The 16,218-nt window shown below is 45.4% G+C and overlaps 2 protein-coding genes across 3 annotated transcripts in view; one reads left to right on the top strand and one right to left on the bottom strand.

Annotated features, from left to right (window-relative positions):
- The window catches only part of CHP1 (calcineurin-like EF-hand protein 1), a 49,042-nt gene extending 34,112 nt beyond the window's left edge, over positions 1-14,930 (bottom strand). The window contains exon 1 of the mRNA XM_005860258.2: positions 14,631-14,930. Coding sequence (XP_005860320.1) covers positions 14,631-14,697 — 67 coding nt within the window. The 5' untranslated portion in view covers positions 14,698-14,930. The remainder of the gene's footprint in view (positions 1-14,630) is intronic.
- Positions 14,931-15,077: 147 nt separating this feature from the next.
- Positions 15,078-16,218, top strand: part of EXD1 (exonuclease 3'-5' domain containing 1) — a 38,119-nt gene continuing 36,978 nt past the window's right edge. Inside the window, exon 1 of one of the 2 annotated variants that reach the window (XM_014534800.1) lies at positions 15,078-15,370. The gene's annotated coding sequence lies outside the window, so the exon portion shown is untranslated. Of the gene's footprint in view, positions 15,531-16,218 lie in introns of both variants that reach the window. The other variant, XM_014534799.1, reaches the window with a different exon arrangement.

Raw genomic sequence — 16,218 nt, 5'->3', positions numbered from 1 at the left:
CCTCCACTCAAACAGCATCCCTGTGGCCCTTTGGAAGCCAGCTGACCCTTTGATCTGAGCTCACCATTGAATGCTTCAAAGTGAGCAAAATGGGGAGATGTCTCAACTCTAACTCATCTCTAGAGTGTCAAAGGAGGAAATTTAACAGCTAAAAAAAATGAAAGGAATTAGTATGCAAACTAAATCAAGAGCAATCAAAATAGACTCGGGAATGAAGTCTATGCTTAATTAAAACTATGTGTTAAATGTCAGGTAGTTAAGACTTAACACAAAACCAATTTTAGTTGAAAAGGAAATTGTGAAATTTTCTTTCAGTCCCCTAACTTAGAGGCTATGAAAATGCATACTTTGATTAAAAACACATACTTATTCATCAGTTTGAGGTTTCAGGCTGGCATTGTTGGGTAGGGAACTTGTAGTGAATTTAAGACTGGGCACTCAAACTGATTTTATTTTTTGTTAATCCTCACCTGAGGATATTTTTCCCATTGATTTTTAGAGAGAGTGGAAGGGAGGGAGAGAGAAACATCGATGTGAAGAGAGATTCATTGTCTGGTTGGTTGCCTCCCTCACTCAGATGAAGACAGGGATCTAACTTGCCCCAGACCAGGAATGGAACCCAAGACCCTTCAGTGCAAAGGCAGATGCTCTAACTGCTATAGGCAGTTAGCCATGAGCAGAGCAAGGACAAGGGGCCAGGTACAGAAGGTCACCAGGATGCAAAGTCCCAGGTGCCTAGCAATGGACAATCAAATGTAGGATAGGACCTTGTCCCCAGGGTGACTTTTTCTCCCCTAGCATATTGCTGGTCATGAGGTTTGGACCCCCTGACCTTTCCTCCCTAGAGATAACATCTAGGCTTCAGTTGTATTTCAGCTCCAGGCCCAGATAAGCAACAAAACTAGCCACAGCTGACCAAAGGAACAACAGCACTGAATAATTACCTCTGCCCTGGTGCCAGCCAATCAATCAGTGGAGACCACAAACCTGAAAGGACACACCTGGAAAACTGCTGAATACTTTGAGATTTCCTGGGACCTCCCCTAAAATCTCCACCCTTAAAACCCTTAGGATGGAGGACCCAGTCCAGAGCACTCTTCCTCCAGGGAGCACACCCCTGCTTTTCCCTTCCCTTTCCCTTCCCCCTCCCCAGGCACTTTACCATTAGCTTCCTCACGCCCAAGTTCCAAGGACCCTTCCTTTACCTCTATAACTTGTTTTCTAAGCCTATTTCTTTAGGAATGATTTCTTCTACATCTGTAACTTACCAAATAAATGTTCTCTTACAGTTTGGGTCTTGGCTCTGAATTCTTTCCTAACCAGAACCCCAGTACCAAGGTTGCTGAACCCAGGTCCAGTCTGACCCCCACCAATCAGACACATGGTGCCATTCCTACCACCTAAAACATAACCAATAAGCAACACCTGCCAGGGCAAACAGATTTTACCTTTAAAATCTGGTTCACCCCTGCACCAAGCATTAGTGGCTTTACCATTTCCCTCAGTAAAAGAACACCAGAGCCTTGGATCAGCCTCTTTTCTGTGATTGCATGACCTCTACTGAGTTCCCAGTACAGGTGTTAGGGGCAGAAATAGAATATTGGGGACTAGCTATAGTTATAAGAAATATTGATCATGCTCTGTTAACCTTGACCTGGCCTAGTTGCTCAAACAAAAAGTCCCTCCCCAGCCCGAACAGCCTACTTCCCCATGCCTGTAATAATACCCACTTTTTAAAAAATATATTTTTATTAATTTCAGAGAAGGGAGAGGGAGAGAAACATCAATGATGAGAATTATCTATTGGCTGCCTCCTGCATGCCCCACACTGGGGATCGAGCCCACAACCCAAGCATGTGCCGTCACCAGGAATCGAACTATGACCTCCTGGTTCATAGGTCGATTCTCAACCACTGAGCCATGCTGACCAGGGTGCATACCCATTCTTATTCCTTTTGACTACTTCCCCATGTAATCTTTGCCCTACCCAATATAAGCAGCTGGCTTGGGGGCGGGGGGTGTCAGAGCAGATTTTCGTGGTTGACCTACCTGCTGCTCTCCCATACCGCTGACATTATTGGAATAAACTTGGGGCCGGCCAGTCAGGAGTAGGGACCGCAGGAGGTTGGCTGGCCAGGGGGAGGGACTGAGGGAGGTTGGCCGGCCAGAGGGGAGGGACCACAGGAGGCTGGCTGTGGGAGCACACTGACCACCAGGGGGCAGCTCCTGTGTTGAGCATCTGCCCCCTGGTGGTCAGTGCACGTCATAGCTACCGGCCAGTCATCTGGACACTTAGGCTTTTATATATAGAGGTACAGTGCACAAAAATTTGTGCACTTGGGGGAGGGGGGTCCCTCAGCCCGGCCTGTGCCCTCTCACAGTCTGGGACCCCTCGGGGGATGTCCACCTGCTGGCTTAGGCATGCTCCCCGGGGGATCGGGCCTAAGCTGGCAGTCAGACATCCCTCTGGCAGCCCGGGAGCCCTTGGGGGATGTCCACTTGCCAGCAGGGAGCAGGCCTAAGCTGCAGTCGGACATCCTTAGCGCTGCTGAGGAGGCGGGAGAGGCTCCCGCCACCACTGCTGTGCTGGCAGCCGTCAGCCTGGCTTGTGGCTGAGCAGAGCTCCCCCTGTGGGAGCTCACTGACCACCAGGGGGCAGCTCCTGCATTGAGCGTCCGCCCCCTGGTGGTCAGTGTGTGTCATAGTGACCAGTCTTTCCCAGTCATTCTGCTGTTAGGGTCAATTTGCATATTACCCTTTTATTATATAGGATAACCCTGTCTCTGTTTAATTGGCTAAAGCAGTGACAGGTAGCCCGGACCCACTGGTTGTCCAGTTTTAAAAGAATGGGCTCCAAGAAAACAAATTAGGCAACTTGTAAAACTGGCATGTTATCATCAGCTGACATTTACAAAGAACCTATTTTGCTCCTCATTTGGGAATAACCCAGGCATAAACTGACAAGTAAAATGAGGTAATAAAAAAAAAAATGATAAAAAGGAATTTCTGGGAAATAGTCTCCTGGCAGACTGGAGGTAGAAGGGAAAAAAGTTATCAAAAGAGAAAAGACGACAGCCAAAGAGGGTGTGGCAAGTGTGGACTTTGTCTCAGGCTCTTTTCCAGGTTTTAAAGGAGAGGCTGAAAGAGTTCTGATGTTGTCCTCCTCACCCCTGCTCTAGAAACAAAAATTTACTTGCAGTTTTAGGAACAATAGGACAAAAGTAAACAGGGGCACAGCAGGAGAAGCAGGAAGTGAGTGGTCCAAAACTAGGCTGGGAGGACACACTAGGTGTAGCTGTGAATGCTTCAGCATCAGGTTTCATCCCCAAACTGGGCTCTGTTCTGTTCGCTAAGGAGAGCAGAGGAGGCGGAATTACCTACCCCCGGCCTGGGCAAAGCCAGTGGGATTTCAGGCACTGAGGAAGCATTGTGGACCTTTCTGCCAACCAGGCAGTTGTGAACAGCTCGGTGTAAACAGTACACTCCTGGGAGGAGCAGGTTGACAGAATGATTCCATTCATAGCACCAAAGCTTACCAGTGAGGGGTGCGTGAACAGGGCTGTGGAGTGAACTATGGTAGGCAGTTAGACAGACATGAGCAGAGCGAGGACATTGGGCTAGGTACAAAAGGTCATAAGAGTGGAAGGCTCTCGGTGCCTAGCAAAGGACAAAATATAGGGTGGGACCTTGCCACCAGGGTGACCTTTCCTCCCCTAGCATATCACTGGTCATGCAGTTTGGACCCCCTGACCTTTCCTCCCTAGAGATAACATCTAGGCTTTAGTTGTATTTCAGCTCTAGGGCCTAGAAGAGCAACCAAACCAGCCACAGCTGACCACAGGACCAACATCACTGAATAATTACCCCTGCCCTGGTGCCAGCCAATCAATCAGTGGAGACCACAAACCTGAAAGGACACACCTGGAAAACTGCTGAATATTCTATTGAGATCTTCTCCTGGGACCTCCCCTAGCATTTTCACCCTTAAAACCCTTAGGACAGAGGCACAGAGGACCTGGCGCACTTTCCCTCCTGGGAATATGCGCAGCCTTTTCCCTTCCCCTTCTCTATCCCCCCAGGTGCATTACCATTACCTTCCTCACTCCCAAGTTCCAAGGGCCCTTCCTTTACCTCTATAACTTGTTTCCTAAGCCCATTTCTTCTAGGAATTACTTCTTCTACCTCTGTAATTTACCAAATAAATGTTCTCTTACAGTTTAGGTCTTGGCTCTGAATTATTTCCTAGCCAGAACCCAAGTACTGAGGTTGCTGAACCCAGGTCCAGTCTGACCCCCATGGGTCTAACACCCAGTGCTCTTCCAGCTGCCTACAACAGAATTAACGGAGTCCATGCAAGTGCTTGGCAAAGTGTCTGGCACATGGTAAGCTCTCCAAATCATTATCATCATCCTTACATTATGAGCCTGAAGGTACAGTTTTACTGCTGCACTAGTTAATCTCCACCTTTCTCCTGACTGCCAGCCACAGCCATATTCTTCAGGAGGCTGAGGGGTTTACCTTAGCATTGGCCTCAGGCCTCAAAGGCTGCTCTAAAACTCAAGTTCCTTTTAGTTTAACAAAATTAGTTAATGAATGACTAACTTTCCCAAAAGATTTTTTGAGAAAGCCAAATTTGTTCACAATCTCAACAACACTGTTTTAATTTCTTCATATATCATCTAATATCAGTTACCTGTATACTTTACATAGTTCTGATAGCTTTTCATTTATTAATTCCTAATTTTTCTATACTGCTTTGGAGTCCTTTTCAATAATTGCATAATATTTAGTCCACTGGATCACTTTTTAGTAGAGTATTATATATTTCAGGTTAATTTTCTTTAACAAGGAAAACATTCAAATTGAAAAGTCTCCATAACTACTTAGTTCCCCAGTCTTCCTTGCCAGAGGCAAACACTATTACCAGTTACTTGTGAATCCTTCTACAAATTCCACATGTGTATATACAAGCAATTATAATGATTTGTACAATTTTTAAATGGGAAGCAATGTTATCATCTAATCCAACCCTTTCAACTAATAAATGAACCATCAGTTATCCTTCTAATACAGATCACTATCTGAAAGAACTGGGCACTTGCCCTGGCTGGCATGGCTCAATGGTTAGAGCATAGGCCTGTGCACCAAAGGTCTCAGGTTTGATTGCTGGTCAACGGCAGGGTTGCAGGTTCAATCCTGCCCCCCCCTTCCTTCCCCATTGGGTGCATGTGGGAGACAACCAAGAGATGTCTCTCTCACATCGATGTCTCTCTCTCCCTCCCTCCCATTCTATCTAAAATTAATGAAAAATATTCTTGGGTGAGAACTGATAACAACAAAAAAGAACTGGCACTGAAACCTCATAGTATGGTTTTAAAAATGCCCTTAAGTAAGTACCACTATGGCACTTACACCCATATTTCAGACTAAAAGATCAGTTTATGGCTGCTAGAATTCATAATTTACCAATATGTTAAAAACAAACATGTAAATAAGTAGCCAGAATCCCACAAAACTGCTATCTTCCAGAACAAACTGGGCTATATGGAAATCAGTGGACAAATGTACAACCAAATGTTATTTAATACATCTCAGTGAAATAAAGATATTGTTACAAAGGGCTTTTTCTAAGGAGGAGGAGGAGGAAGAGTAAGAGAACATCAGGATGAGAGGAAGAGGAGGACAGGGGTGGGAAGAGGGAGAAGAAAAAGGAGGAGAAGGAGAAATTAGAAAAAAACAGAGGGAAGGGAGGGAGGGAGGGAGGGAGGGAGGAAGGACTTTAAAGCTTTAATTTAGGTGTGAAATCCACCATAACCAAGAATATAAAGCAACCTTCAAGGCATAGTGCTCAGAGCAAGTTCAAGAAGCAGAAAGGTCTTGGAACTACCACAAATGAAGGCAGGACAAGTTTCCAGTAAACTATTTTCACCAGGAGGCACTAAACTAGCAGGCAGGACAGGTACCCCAAACTTGCACAAGTCTTGGTAACTCAAAAGAAGTCTCAGGAGTTGCCAATTACTCTCAGAAAAAGCTGTGCACATGGACATGTCTTTAATGAAGCTATATTTTTCTGTGGAGAGTGGCTACAGTGTTTGGACAGGTTCAAGCCTCGGACTAATGAGAGGGCACAGTCCTCTCATGGCCACGTGCAAGTCCCAGCTTGGAGTGCAGAGCTCTCCCAGCACAATTACAGCCAACAGCTATAGTTGTAAGCTTGAACCTATGGTCCCATCACGTGGTCCGATGTGTCTGAGTAATGTGGGCTTGATAGAGTTCAGGTGCATGTAATTGAGTAGGATCAAAACCCAAGAGAATGTTGTAAACATCTTGACCACGCCCTCACTTTGCTTCATGGAATCTGGCTATAAAATAAAGACACAGCTTGTAGTCTGAGGCGCTGTCGCTAGCTCTCCATCAGAGAGGACACCGTCCCACCCAGACCCAGCTTTCTTCTCTTGTCTGTCTTTTCTCAATCCTTCACCACCCCCTCTCAGGCTCACCGAACCTGGCTGAGCTGGCACGGTACATAAGGCGCCCAATGTGGGGCTGAGTATGCCATGGCCGTGCCGGCTCCCCACATTTTTCTCCAAAGTGGGCAAATAATTATTTTATATTGTTGAAAGATTACTTAGAAGACCCTGCTAATCTTCCAAACCTTTCTATCATCACTGCCTTGAGCTCAGAGGAGCAAGGCATTTCAAAGAAGTGCCAAACACTAAGGAGGAATTGGCAGAGGGGAAAAATAAAATAAAAACAGAGGAAGAAAAAAATTATTTTCCCCCTGCCTTTATCCTAAATCAGGGGTCCTCAAACTACAGCCCGCGGGCCACATGCAAATACAAATATTGTATTTGTTCCTGTTTTGTTTTTTTACTTCAAAATAAGATATGTGCAGTGTGCATAGAAATTTGTTCATAGTTTTTTTTTTAAACTATAGTCCGGCCCTCCAACGGTCTGAGGGACAGTGAACTGGCCCCCTGTTTAAAAAGTTTGAGGACCCCTGTCCTAAATCTTAATGCAGAAGAGTAGACTGCTAGATAACCTAGGTAAAGCATACAACTGCAACCAAAAGTAGCTTTAGATCAGTGGTTCTCAACCTTCCTAATGCCGCGACCCTTTAATACAGTTCCTCATATTGTGGTGACCCCCAACCATAAAATTATTTTCATTGCTACTTCATAACTGTAATTTTGCTACTGTTATGAATCGTAATGTAAATATCTGATATGCAGGATGTACTTAGGTGACTCCTGTGAAAGGGTCGTTCGACCCCCAAAGGGATTTCAACCCACAGGTTGAGAACCGCTGCTTTAGATAAAAGACTGAGGTATTGAAGTCTGCACACCTATTTCCCCTGAACATTCTGCACCTCCTGACAAGACAAGAGCTGAACTATTCTCTTGGGGAAGCTAACAAATAAGAGACTTAAAAGACATTAAAGAACACCAAATTACCTTTTTACAATTGGGAAAATTTGAATATGGATTAAATGGAAGATAGTATAATAGAATTATTGTCAATTTTCTAAGGTGTGATAATAGTATTGTGATTATGTAGAAAAAATCCCTATTCATGCAGAAGTATTTAGGGATGAAGAGTTCTGGTATCTAACTTTCAACTGGTTCATCAAAAAATATAAATAGACTAGTGGCCCGGTGCACAAAATTTACGCACATTAAAAGGGAATTAATTAGAGGAAATATTTTAACCCTTTTCAGTCCAACGTGGAGGCTGACTTGACAGACCAGGTGCTAGGAGCAGGTCCAACGTCGAGGCTGAGGTCGACACCGCAAACCGGTTCAACATTCAATCCCGTCAATTAATTTGGACCAGACTGTTTGAATTCCAAAAATAAAATTGGACTGCAAAGGGTTAATATTGCTATTTGCCCTTTCTCCATAATAGAAGTATCAGAGATTAAAGAAAATTAGTAAAATGTATATGAAAATCTTCCTCCTGTCAGAGTCTGGGGCACGCCTCGGGAGCCAGAGTCAAGGCCCCATCCACCCACGTGCACCTTGAAATCGAGTGAGACCCAGGCCCGGCTGGCCCCACCCCCGTTGGGCGAGATCCAGACCCGCCTGGCCCAAGGTCCCCGCCAAGCCCTGCCAGGCGGGGGGTGCAGCCTCAGGTCCCCCACCCCTACCCAGTGCCACACAGCCTCAGGTCCCTGCTGATCGCTCGTTACAGCTCGTTATGGGAACCCCACCTCTGCTGTGGGTGCAGCCATCTTGTGATGGCGTGACAGAGTGAGGGTCAATTTGCTTATTACCTTTTTATTATATAGGATAAAGCAAATATAGCAAAATGTTAACAACTGTTGAATTAAGATGGAAGGTATATAGAACGTTATACTATTTTCTTTATATTTGAAATTTTTCATTATAATAAGTTGGGGGTGGGGAGAAGTACCGAGGTGTACAAATCACTTAATTCCAAACCAGCTATAGGTGCTAAGTTATACCATCTATATTTCCATTTCTATTAAAGTCAGAAGACAGTAGAGTCTCCGTAGTGACAGAACCTTCAGGGACTATGGCATGACAGGTGAGGACAACAAAGGGGTCTTGCATTAGGAGGTAGTAGCGTCTGCAGCCTGAAGTTGAACTTCCACTTATATTCTAGCCTAAGAAGTTATTCTCAAACAATTGCCTTTGCCAGGCTTGTGTTCTTTGTTGCAACTAGTTCTATCACTACACCCATCAAACATACACAAACCTCAACTTACTGCCTAAACCCATTCAATACTTCCCCAATACCAATGAGACATCAGAAGTTAGGGACTAAAAAGAAATGAGCCCTACCTGGTTTGGCTCAGTGGATAGAGCATCAGCCCTGCAGAATGAAGGGTCCTGGGTTCGATTCTGGTCAAGGGCAGGACCTTGGAGGCAACCAATCAATGTGTCTCTCTCACATTGATGTTTCTCTCTCTGTCTCTCTCCCTCCACTCTCTCTAAAAATCAATGGAAAAATATCCTTGGGTGAGGATTAACAGACACACAAAAATAAAGATTCCAATCTATTCATTACCACTCAGTTGGCATAGATTAATTCTCACAGATTAAATGGCTATTTTTTCTTGTGGATGTATGTATTGTGATATTTATTCATGCTTTGTATTAATATGTTTTACTTCTTATTTACACAATTTGTCTTAAGTGATTTTGGAATTCAATTTTTTCCTTACTTGAATCTAATTGGTTTTCCTTTTTATTTTGTTTCAATTACAGTTGACATCCAATATCATTCAGTATTAATTTCAGGTGTATAGCATAGTGATTATGCTCCCTACCATCAGTCTGTTCTCTGTATCTATGAGTCTGTTTCTATTTGGTTTTTCATTTATTTTGCTCTTTAGACTCCACATATAAGTGAAATCATATGGTATTCATCTTTCTCTGACTTATTTCACTTAGCAGCATAATACCCTCTAGGTCCATCCATGCTGTAGCAAATCATAAGATTTCGTTCTTTTTTATGGCCAAGTAATATTCCATTACACACTACCACCACCACAACCACCATCACCACTTTTTGTTGTTGTTAATCCTCACCCGAGGATATTTTTTTCCATTGATTTTTTTGAGAGAGTGGGAGTGAGGGCAGGGGAAAGAGGGAGAAACACTGATATGACAAAGATATGTTGACTGGGTGCCTCTGCAGGTGCTCCAACCAAGGCCGGGGATCGAATTTGCAACCCATGTACATGCCTTGACAGGGAATTGAACCAGAGACCCTTCGGTGCACAGGCCAACACTCTAACCCCTGAACAACATTAGCCAGGGCTGTACCACAACTTTTTTTATCCACTGCTCAATTAATGGACACAGGTTGCATATTTTGGCTATTGTGAATAATGCTGCAATGAACATAGAAGTACATATATTCTAAATGGCTATTTAAAAAAAGTTTTAAATAACTCACAGCCAGATTATTGCTACCGTTAGGTGAACTAAGGGTGGAGATTACAGAAACGCCCAAGACACTTGTGGCCTTTCCCCTAATGACAACTTTTATTCAAATGAGCTTTAATTTATGGAATGCTAATGTGTGAAAAAAGGTAAAAGAACAATGATAATATAGAAAAATTTTATGACAACACAAAGTGTTTTGTTTTAAATATATTTTTGTTGATTTCAGACAGGGAGGGAGAGGGAGAGAGAGATGGAAACACCAACGATGAAAGAGAATCATTGATTGGCTGCCTCCTGCATGGCCCACACTGGGGATCGAGCCCGCAACCCAGGCATATACCCTGACCGGAAATCGAACTGTGACCTCCTGGTTCATAGGTTGACACTCAACCAGTGAGCCACACCAGCCAGGCTTATTACTGCTTTTTAAACTGTTAGAAACACTGGGATTTAAAAGGAGTAGAAATACTCCTTTAAAAGTTATACTTCCTTAGAATTGGGAAAACAACATTTGTACTTGATTCCTAATCCAATGCCCCCCTGAAATTAGGAAATGTATAAAATGCTGTCATCTCCCCAATTACATTGTCCTAGACACGGTTTGTATAACTAGCATATGCAAATGGTATCTTCCCTATAAGATGATTATTATCTACTAGAGGCCCGGTGCACAGATTTGTGCACCGGTAGGGTCCCTTGGTGCACGATTGGGGCCGGGGAGGGACCGCAGGAGGGCTCCAGGGTGTGTCCGGCCTGTCTAGCCTAGTCCTAATCAGCCGGACCCCAGCAGCAAGCTAACCTACCGGTCGGAGCGTCTGCCACCTGGTGGTCAGTGTGTGTCATAGTGACTGGTCGAACGACCAATCAGACACTTTGCATATTAGGCTTTATTATATAGGATGGTTCAAAATAATACAAACTAACACTTACCTGGTATTTATTATACACAAAGCACTATTCTAAGTAGTTTAATCCTCACAATACCCCTGAAAGTAGATACTATTATTATTCCCATTTATAGATGATGAAACTAAGACTTATAAGTAATTCTTCCCTAGAATTACTTCCCTAGAATCACTTAGACTAAATTTCAAACACTGGCTAAACTAGTGATACATGAATTCTAATTAATTTACACTCAGAAAAAATTGCTTAAAAGCAATGCAAAGCTTTCATGTGAAAAATAAAGTCAATTTTGCCCTGGCTAGTGTGGCTCAGTGGTTGAATGTCTTCCCATGCACCAAAGGGTTGCCAGTTTGATTCCTGGTCAAGGCACATGCCCAGGTTTCGGGTTCGGTCCCTTTCATGGTGAGGCAATTGATAGATGTTTCTCTCTCGTATCAACGTTTCTCTCTCTCTCAAAAAAAAAACCAAAAAAACAAAAAACCCAATAAAAATATATTTAAAATATATATAAAGTCAGTTTTTCCCAATTACAATACATTTTCTTATAGGCAAAGGGAACAATAAAACACTTACACTTGAGTGTTTCTGATAGTTCCCCAAACTAGGAAGCAGGTGAAAAAAAGACAAATTCTACCTCTTTACTCCACTCTCAGATACCTGTTTTTATTCTTCTAAACTTTTATATTATGCTAAAATTACTGCTTTAAAAATCAACTCTGCAATAATATTATAATAACTATGTATGGTGTCACTAGACTTATTGGAGTAATTGTACCATCCTATCTAATAAATAGGGAATATGCAAATTGACCATCACACCATAACAAAACGGCTGCACCCACAGCGGAGGCAGGTATTCCGTAACACAAGATGGCTGCACCCACAGCAGAGGCCGAGTTCCCGTAATGAGCCTTCAACAAGCAATCAGCAGGCACCTGAGGCTGCATGGCGCTGGGCCAGGGCAGGGGACCTGAGGCTGTGCCCCCCACCTGGTGGGGCTTGACAGGGGATCTCAGGCTGCGTCCCCCCCGCCCCAGCGCCAGGCTGGGGAACCTCAGGCTGTGCCCCCGTCCCAGCAGGGCTTGATGGGGGAGCACACACCCCAGCGCCAGGCCGGGGGACCTAAGGCCACGCCCCCTGCCCTGGCACCGGGCCAGGTGACCTGAGGCCGCGCCCCCCACTTGGAGGGGCTTGACGGGGGTGAGGCCGGCAGGGTCTGGGTCTCACGTGATTTGGAGGTGCATGCGGGTGGGCGGGGCCTTGACTCTGGGTCCCGAAGCGTGCCCCAGACTCTGACAGTAAGAAGATTTTTATATACATTTTACTAATTTTCTTTCATCTCTGACACTTCTATTATAGAGAAAGGGCAAATAGCAATACAGTGCCTTGACTTCTTACGAGTTTAATTCATTCCGAGACCGAGCTCGTTAAGGAGCTCATTAACTCAAATTACTCTATCAACTTAATGCAAAAAATCGGCCGAGAGACAGCTGGTATCTCAAAAGACTCGTTAGTCGGGACACTCGTAAATCAAGGCCCCACTGTATTAAAATATTTCCTCTAATTAATTCCCTTTTAATGTGCATGAATTTCATGCACCAGGTCACTAGTAAGTTAATAACTGCCTAGTCTGTTATATACCTAAAACTAATATATTGTATGTCAATTGTAACTGGAAAATTAAAAAAATATTTTAAAAAATAAAATAAAAATCAACTCTGCTGATGGGCACTAACTGAATAAACTGATGGCTTAACTCCCATAGAGGAGGAAAAATTGTGTAGCAAGCTGGGGGATAATGCTCCAGGAATTATAAAAAATGCTTTAAGTTAATTTACCCAAATGTAATCCATTCACGCATGTACAAAGGCCCAATTCCTGTCCTCTACAAGGCCAGCCCACAAGGCTTCCCTGAGTCCTGCAGGTAGGTGTTACACAATTTCAGTTACCCTATGTCCTGATGCTAATCCTAACTCTTGTGGATTTATCTCCACCACCAAGTTGTGGGCATGTTTTGTCAACATCTGCTTTGAGTACCTAGCACAGTACTGAATATAGACATTGCAAAAATTCAGTAAGAACTTGTTTCATTAGGCTTTCTGACTTAATACATACATTGGTACTAGTTGTGGTTAAGACTCTCCTTCGCTTGCTTCATTTTTTGGCAACTAGGAAAACAGCTCTTCCAGGAGTACTTAGTTCTGTGTGTTCACAAGTTACACAGTAAAATAACCCAGAGTCCTATGGCATCCAGGCCCCTATCATTGGTCAAATGCAAATAAACCAGGATGGGATTACTGCTCCCTTTATCTTGAGGCAAAATCGCTTTTTCCCACCCCCACTATGCTTTATACTTCCTCATTAATGTGACTTTTTACTTTAAGCACAAATGCTTTAACCCTGGTGTCACCAAAGTCCTAACATAGGGATATTGGCCTGAAATGTAATAAAATGCTTGCTAAATACAAACTGCTTATATTTCTACTCTTGGAGTTAGAGTGCCATAAGTAGACTATACGGTAAAGTGGCCAAACTCTGCACATTATAAATAACTGCTTTCCATCATTCATCCAAAATCATGAAAAGGACAGCACTGGGATGTGGTGAGCTCATCATCATTAGCCTTTATGGAGAAGCATAATGGCCATACATTAGGGGACACTGAAAGCAGTAAACCACTCAGACAAGGGCTGGGACTATGTAACATTCCTTCCAACTTGAAGGTTCTTTGTCAGAAAGCAGTGGACGGCATTTAATTTATCTCAGGTCACCATTGCCTGAGTAATTCTGTAGTTTCCCCCAGCATTGCTCCAATATTACCTGCATACAGGCCACTGAATTACTTACTGGCCACCTCATTATCAAAAACAAGGGAGCATGAAGAGACAACACTCAGATGCTTATATAACTCGTGTAAAATACAAGTCATAATGTATTACTGAGAAGAGACAATATTATACGTATCATGAAGGACTACACAAACGTATGTGACGGTGTTTTACAGAGCTTCTGAATCCCCAAAGGCCTGCTGCCCTTTGTTCAGGTTAATGACGAAGAGACTGGACTATAAAAAAAAAAATCAGTTCTTAATACAAATTCACACTGAGATTTTTGGGGCACATCCAATGTCCATAGTGACTGCATAAAGTACACCGGCACAGCAGAAATCAACATATCTGAGCCCGGGGACAGCGAGCATCCTCCGTGTAAGTAAAAACGGGTGGTCCCAGTATCCATGCTTTCCCTCCACAAGTTCAGCATAGGTCTTACACCCTCAGACCCCTGATTATTTCAAGGCCTCCTGTCACCCGTTCACGTATTTCAACGTCTTACTATAGAAGCTGGCTTTCTGCGTTTCTTTTTCCAGCTGTGGCAAGTATTTGTGATTTCCCAAAGATGTGAGTGGTTTTAAGCCCTTGCCCAGGGACGTCACGGTAAGCGATTGTATTTTCTACAGGGTCTACCCCGAGTTCCTGAATGGGAGGCTGGTGAGAGGAAAGACGGGGGAGTTCGGGGGCTCTCCTTAGCAGGGAGCGGGGAAACGAGCGGTGTCTGTGTTCCCCGGGTAATCGCGACTCCCGCCTTGGAGGCGAAGAACCGTCCCCCAAGAGCCAGAACGCCGACCGGGGAGCCGTGGCTGGACGAGCAGGTTCTCCAGCTCCCGAGCCCGAAGCTCAGTGCTGGAGGCTGCCCGGGATCCCCGCAACCTCCGGGCACCCCAGCCCCAGACTTCGGCGACATCTGCCCTCGGTCGTCCCGAAGCCAGCCGGAGGCGCCCGGCCGCGTTCCCACCCCCCTGCCCCAACTCACAGCCAGTCTCCTTCTTAATCTCTTCCAGCTCTTCGTCCCGCAGTAACGTGGAAGCGCGAGACCCCATCGCCGAGCCGGAAGCTCCTCCGCGAGCAGGAGCTCCTGAAGCGACGGCAGAAGCGGGAGGGAGAGGGAAGAAAGAAAGGGCCAGGGGTCAAGAAGGAAGAGGGCAGTGTTTCCACAGCGGACTGGGGAGGGTACCCAAGGGTGGTGCGCGGGCGAGGGCGTCCCCGAGGGCGGCCAATGAGGAGCGAGGCTGCGCCGGGCGCAGGAGACGACGTCGGCGCTCCCGGCTCCAGCCCCCGAATGAATCACCTCAGCGCCCTGCCGGGTCTAGCTGGAAACGGACCCGCCCCCGGAACTGTGACGCAACCGTCCTTAAAAGGGCAATGCCACTCTGGCTCTAGCGACCGCAATTAAAGGGGCAACTCCATTTTACTCATTTGACAAGCTGACCTGCGACAGGTTTCTCACAGAACTCCCCACCCTACGGATGGCACAGCGAAACCATAAAGACAGAAAGACAAACGCTCGCTCGGGGGACCTCTAGGGTGTCTCCTGGGAACGGCTTGCCCGGAGTTGCGCTTCCTTTTTCCAGGGCCGCCCTCTCTCCTCCTGGCCGCTGGGGGCGCTCTGCCATCGGCCTCGGGGCCGCGCGCTGATTGACTCCTGAGGAACAGCCGGCCCTCTCGTTGGCTCCGGCCGGAGGCCAACGGTAGCGTCCTTTTCTCGGGTCTCAGGTAACCGGCGTCGCGGGCTGGGCGTGGCCGAGAGTTCTTGCGTAACAGCAGCCCCTTTTCACAGCTCCAGGAACTCACCATTTGGCGAAAATTGGGACCGAATTTCCCAAACTTCCTTTGGATAGAAACACCTACCGACAGAGAAGAGTGAATTCCTAGCGTATGGCTCGACTTTTCTTTGAAGTTTATGTTGTCTTAAAAACGAGAAAATTTGGATTTAATTCTTGTTTGTCACCCTCGCCCGAGGATATATTTACAGTATAACCCCAAAAAATGTATGCACATTTGGAATAATTACAAAGGCAGTGTTTATTAAAGTACATTTTCAAAATTGAGCTATCAGCTCAAAAAGTGTGTGTACATTTTGGGGGGGGGGGGAAACACCCTGTATTATTTTTTTTAATTGATTTTAGAGAGGAAGGGAGAGAAAGAAACATCTACCCGTCGCCTCCCATACGCGCCCCACGGGGGACGGACCCGGAAACCTGGGCGTGTGCCCTGCGGGGATGGCACCTGCGGCCTCTGTGACCCCGCCTTTCCTCGGAAGGGACCACGAGCCAAGCAGCTGAGCCACGCGGGCCAGGGCTGCAGTTTATTCTCATGGCATGTGTGTGTTTTCTTGAAAACAAATGCACCCGGTAAATGAGTACAGGCTCAGGTGAACTGGTCTTTGGCCTGTGGCGTCAGTGCCTCGAGCCCTCCTCCCGGCCCCTCCAGTGCGGGTTTGTGCGGAACCGGTTAGAGTCTAACCCTTAGGCCAGTGGTTCTCAACCTTGGCTGCACATTAGAATCACCTGGGAATCTTTTTAAAATCCCGATTTCTGGGCCTCATCCTCCGGAAATTCTGT

Source organism: Myotis brandtii, unplaced genomic scaffold (genome assembly GCF_000412655.1).
Source record: "Myotis brandtii unplaced genomic scaffold, ASM41265v1 scaffold133, whole genome shotgun sequence".
NCBI classification, from domain to species: domain Eukaryota; kingdom Metazoa; phylum Chordata; class Mammalia; order Chiroptera; family Vespertilionidae; genus Myotis; species Myotis brandtii.
The sequence above is the reverse complement of the archived record's forward strand: the minus strand, read 5'-3'. Positions and strand labels throughout refer to the sequence as shown.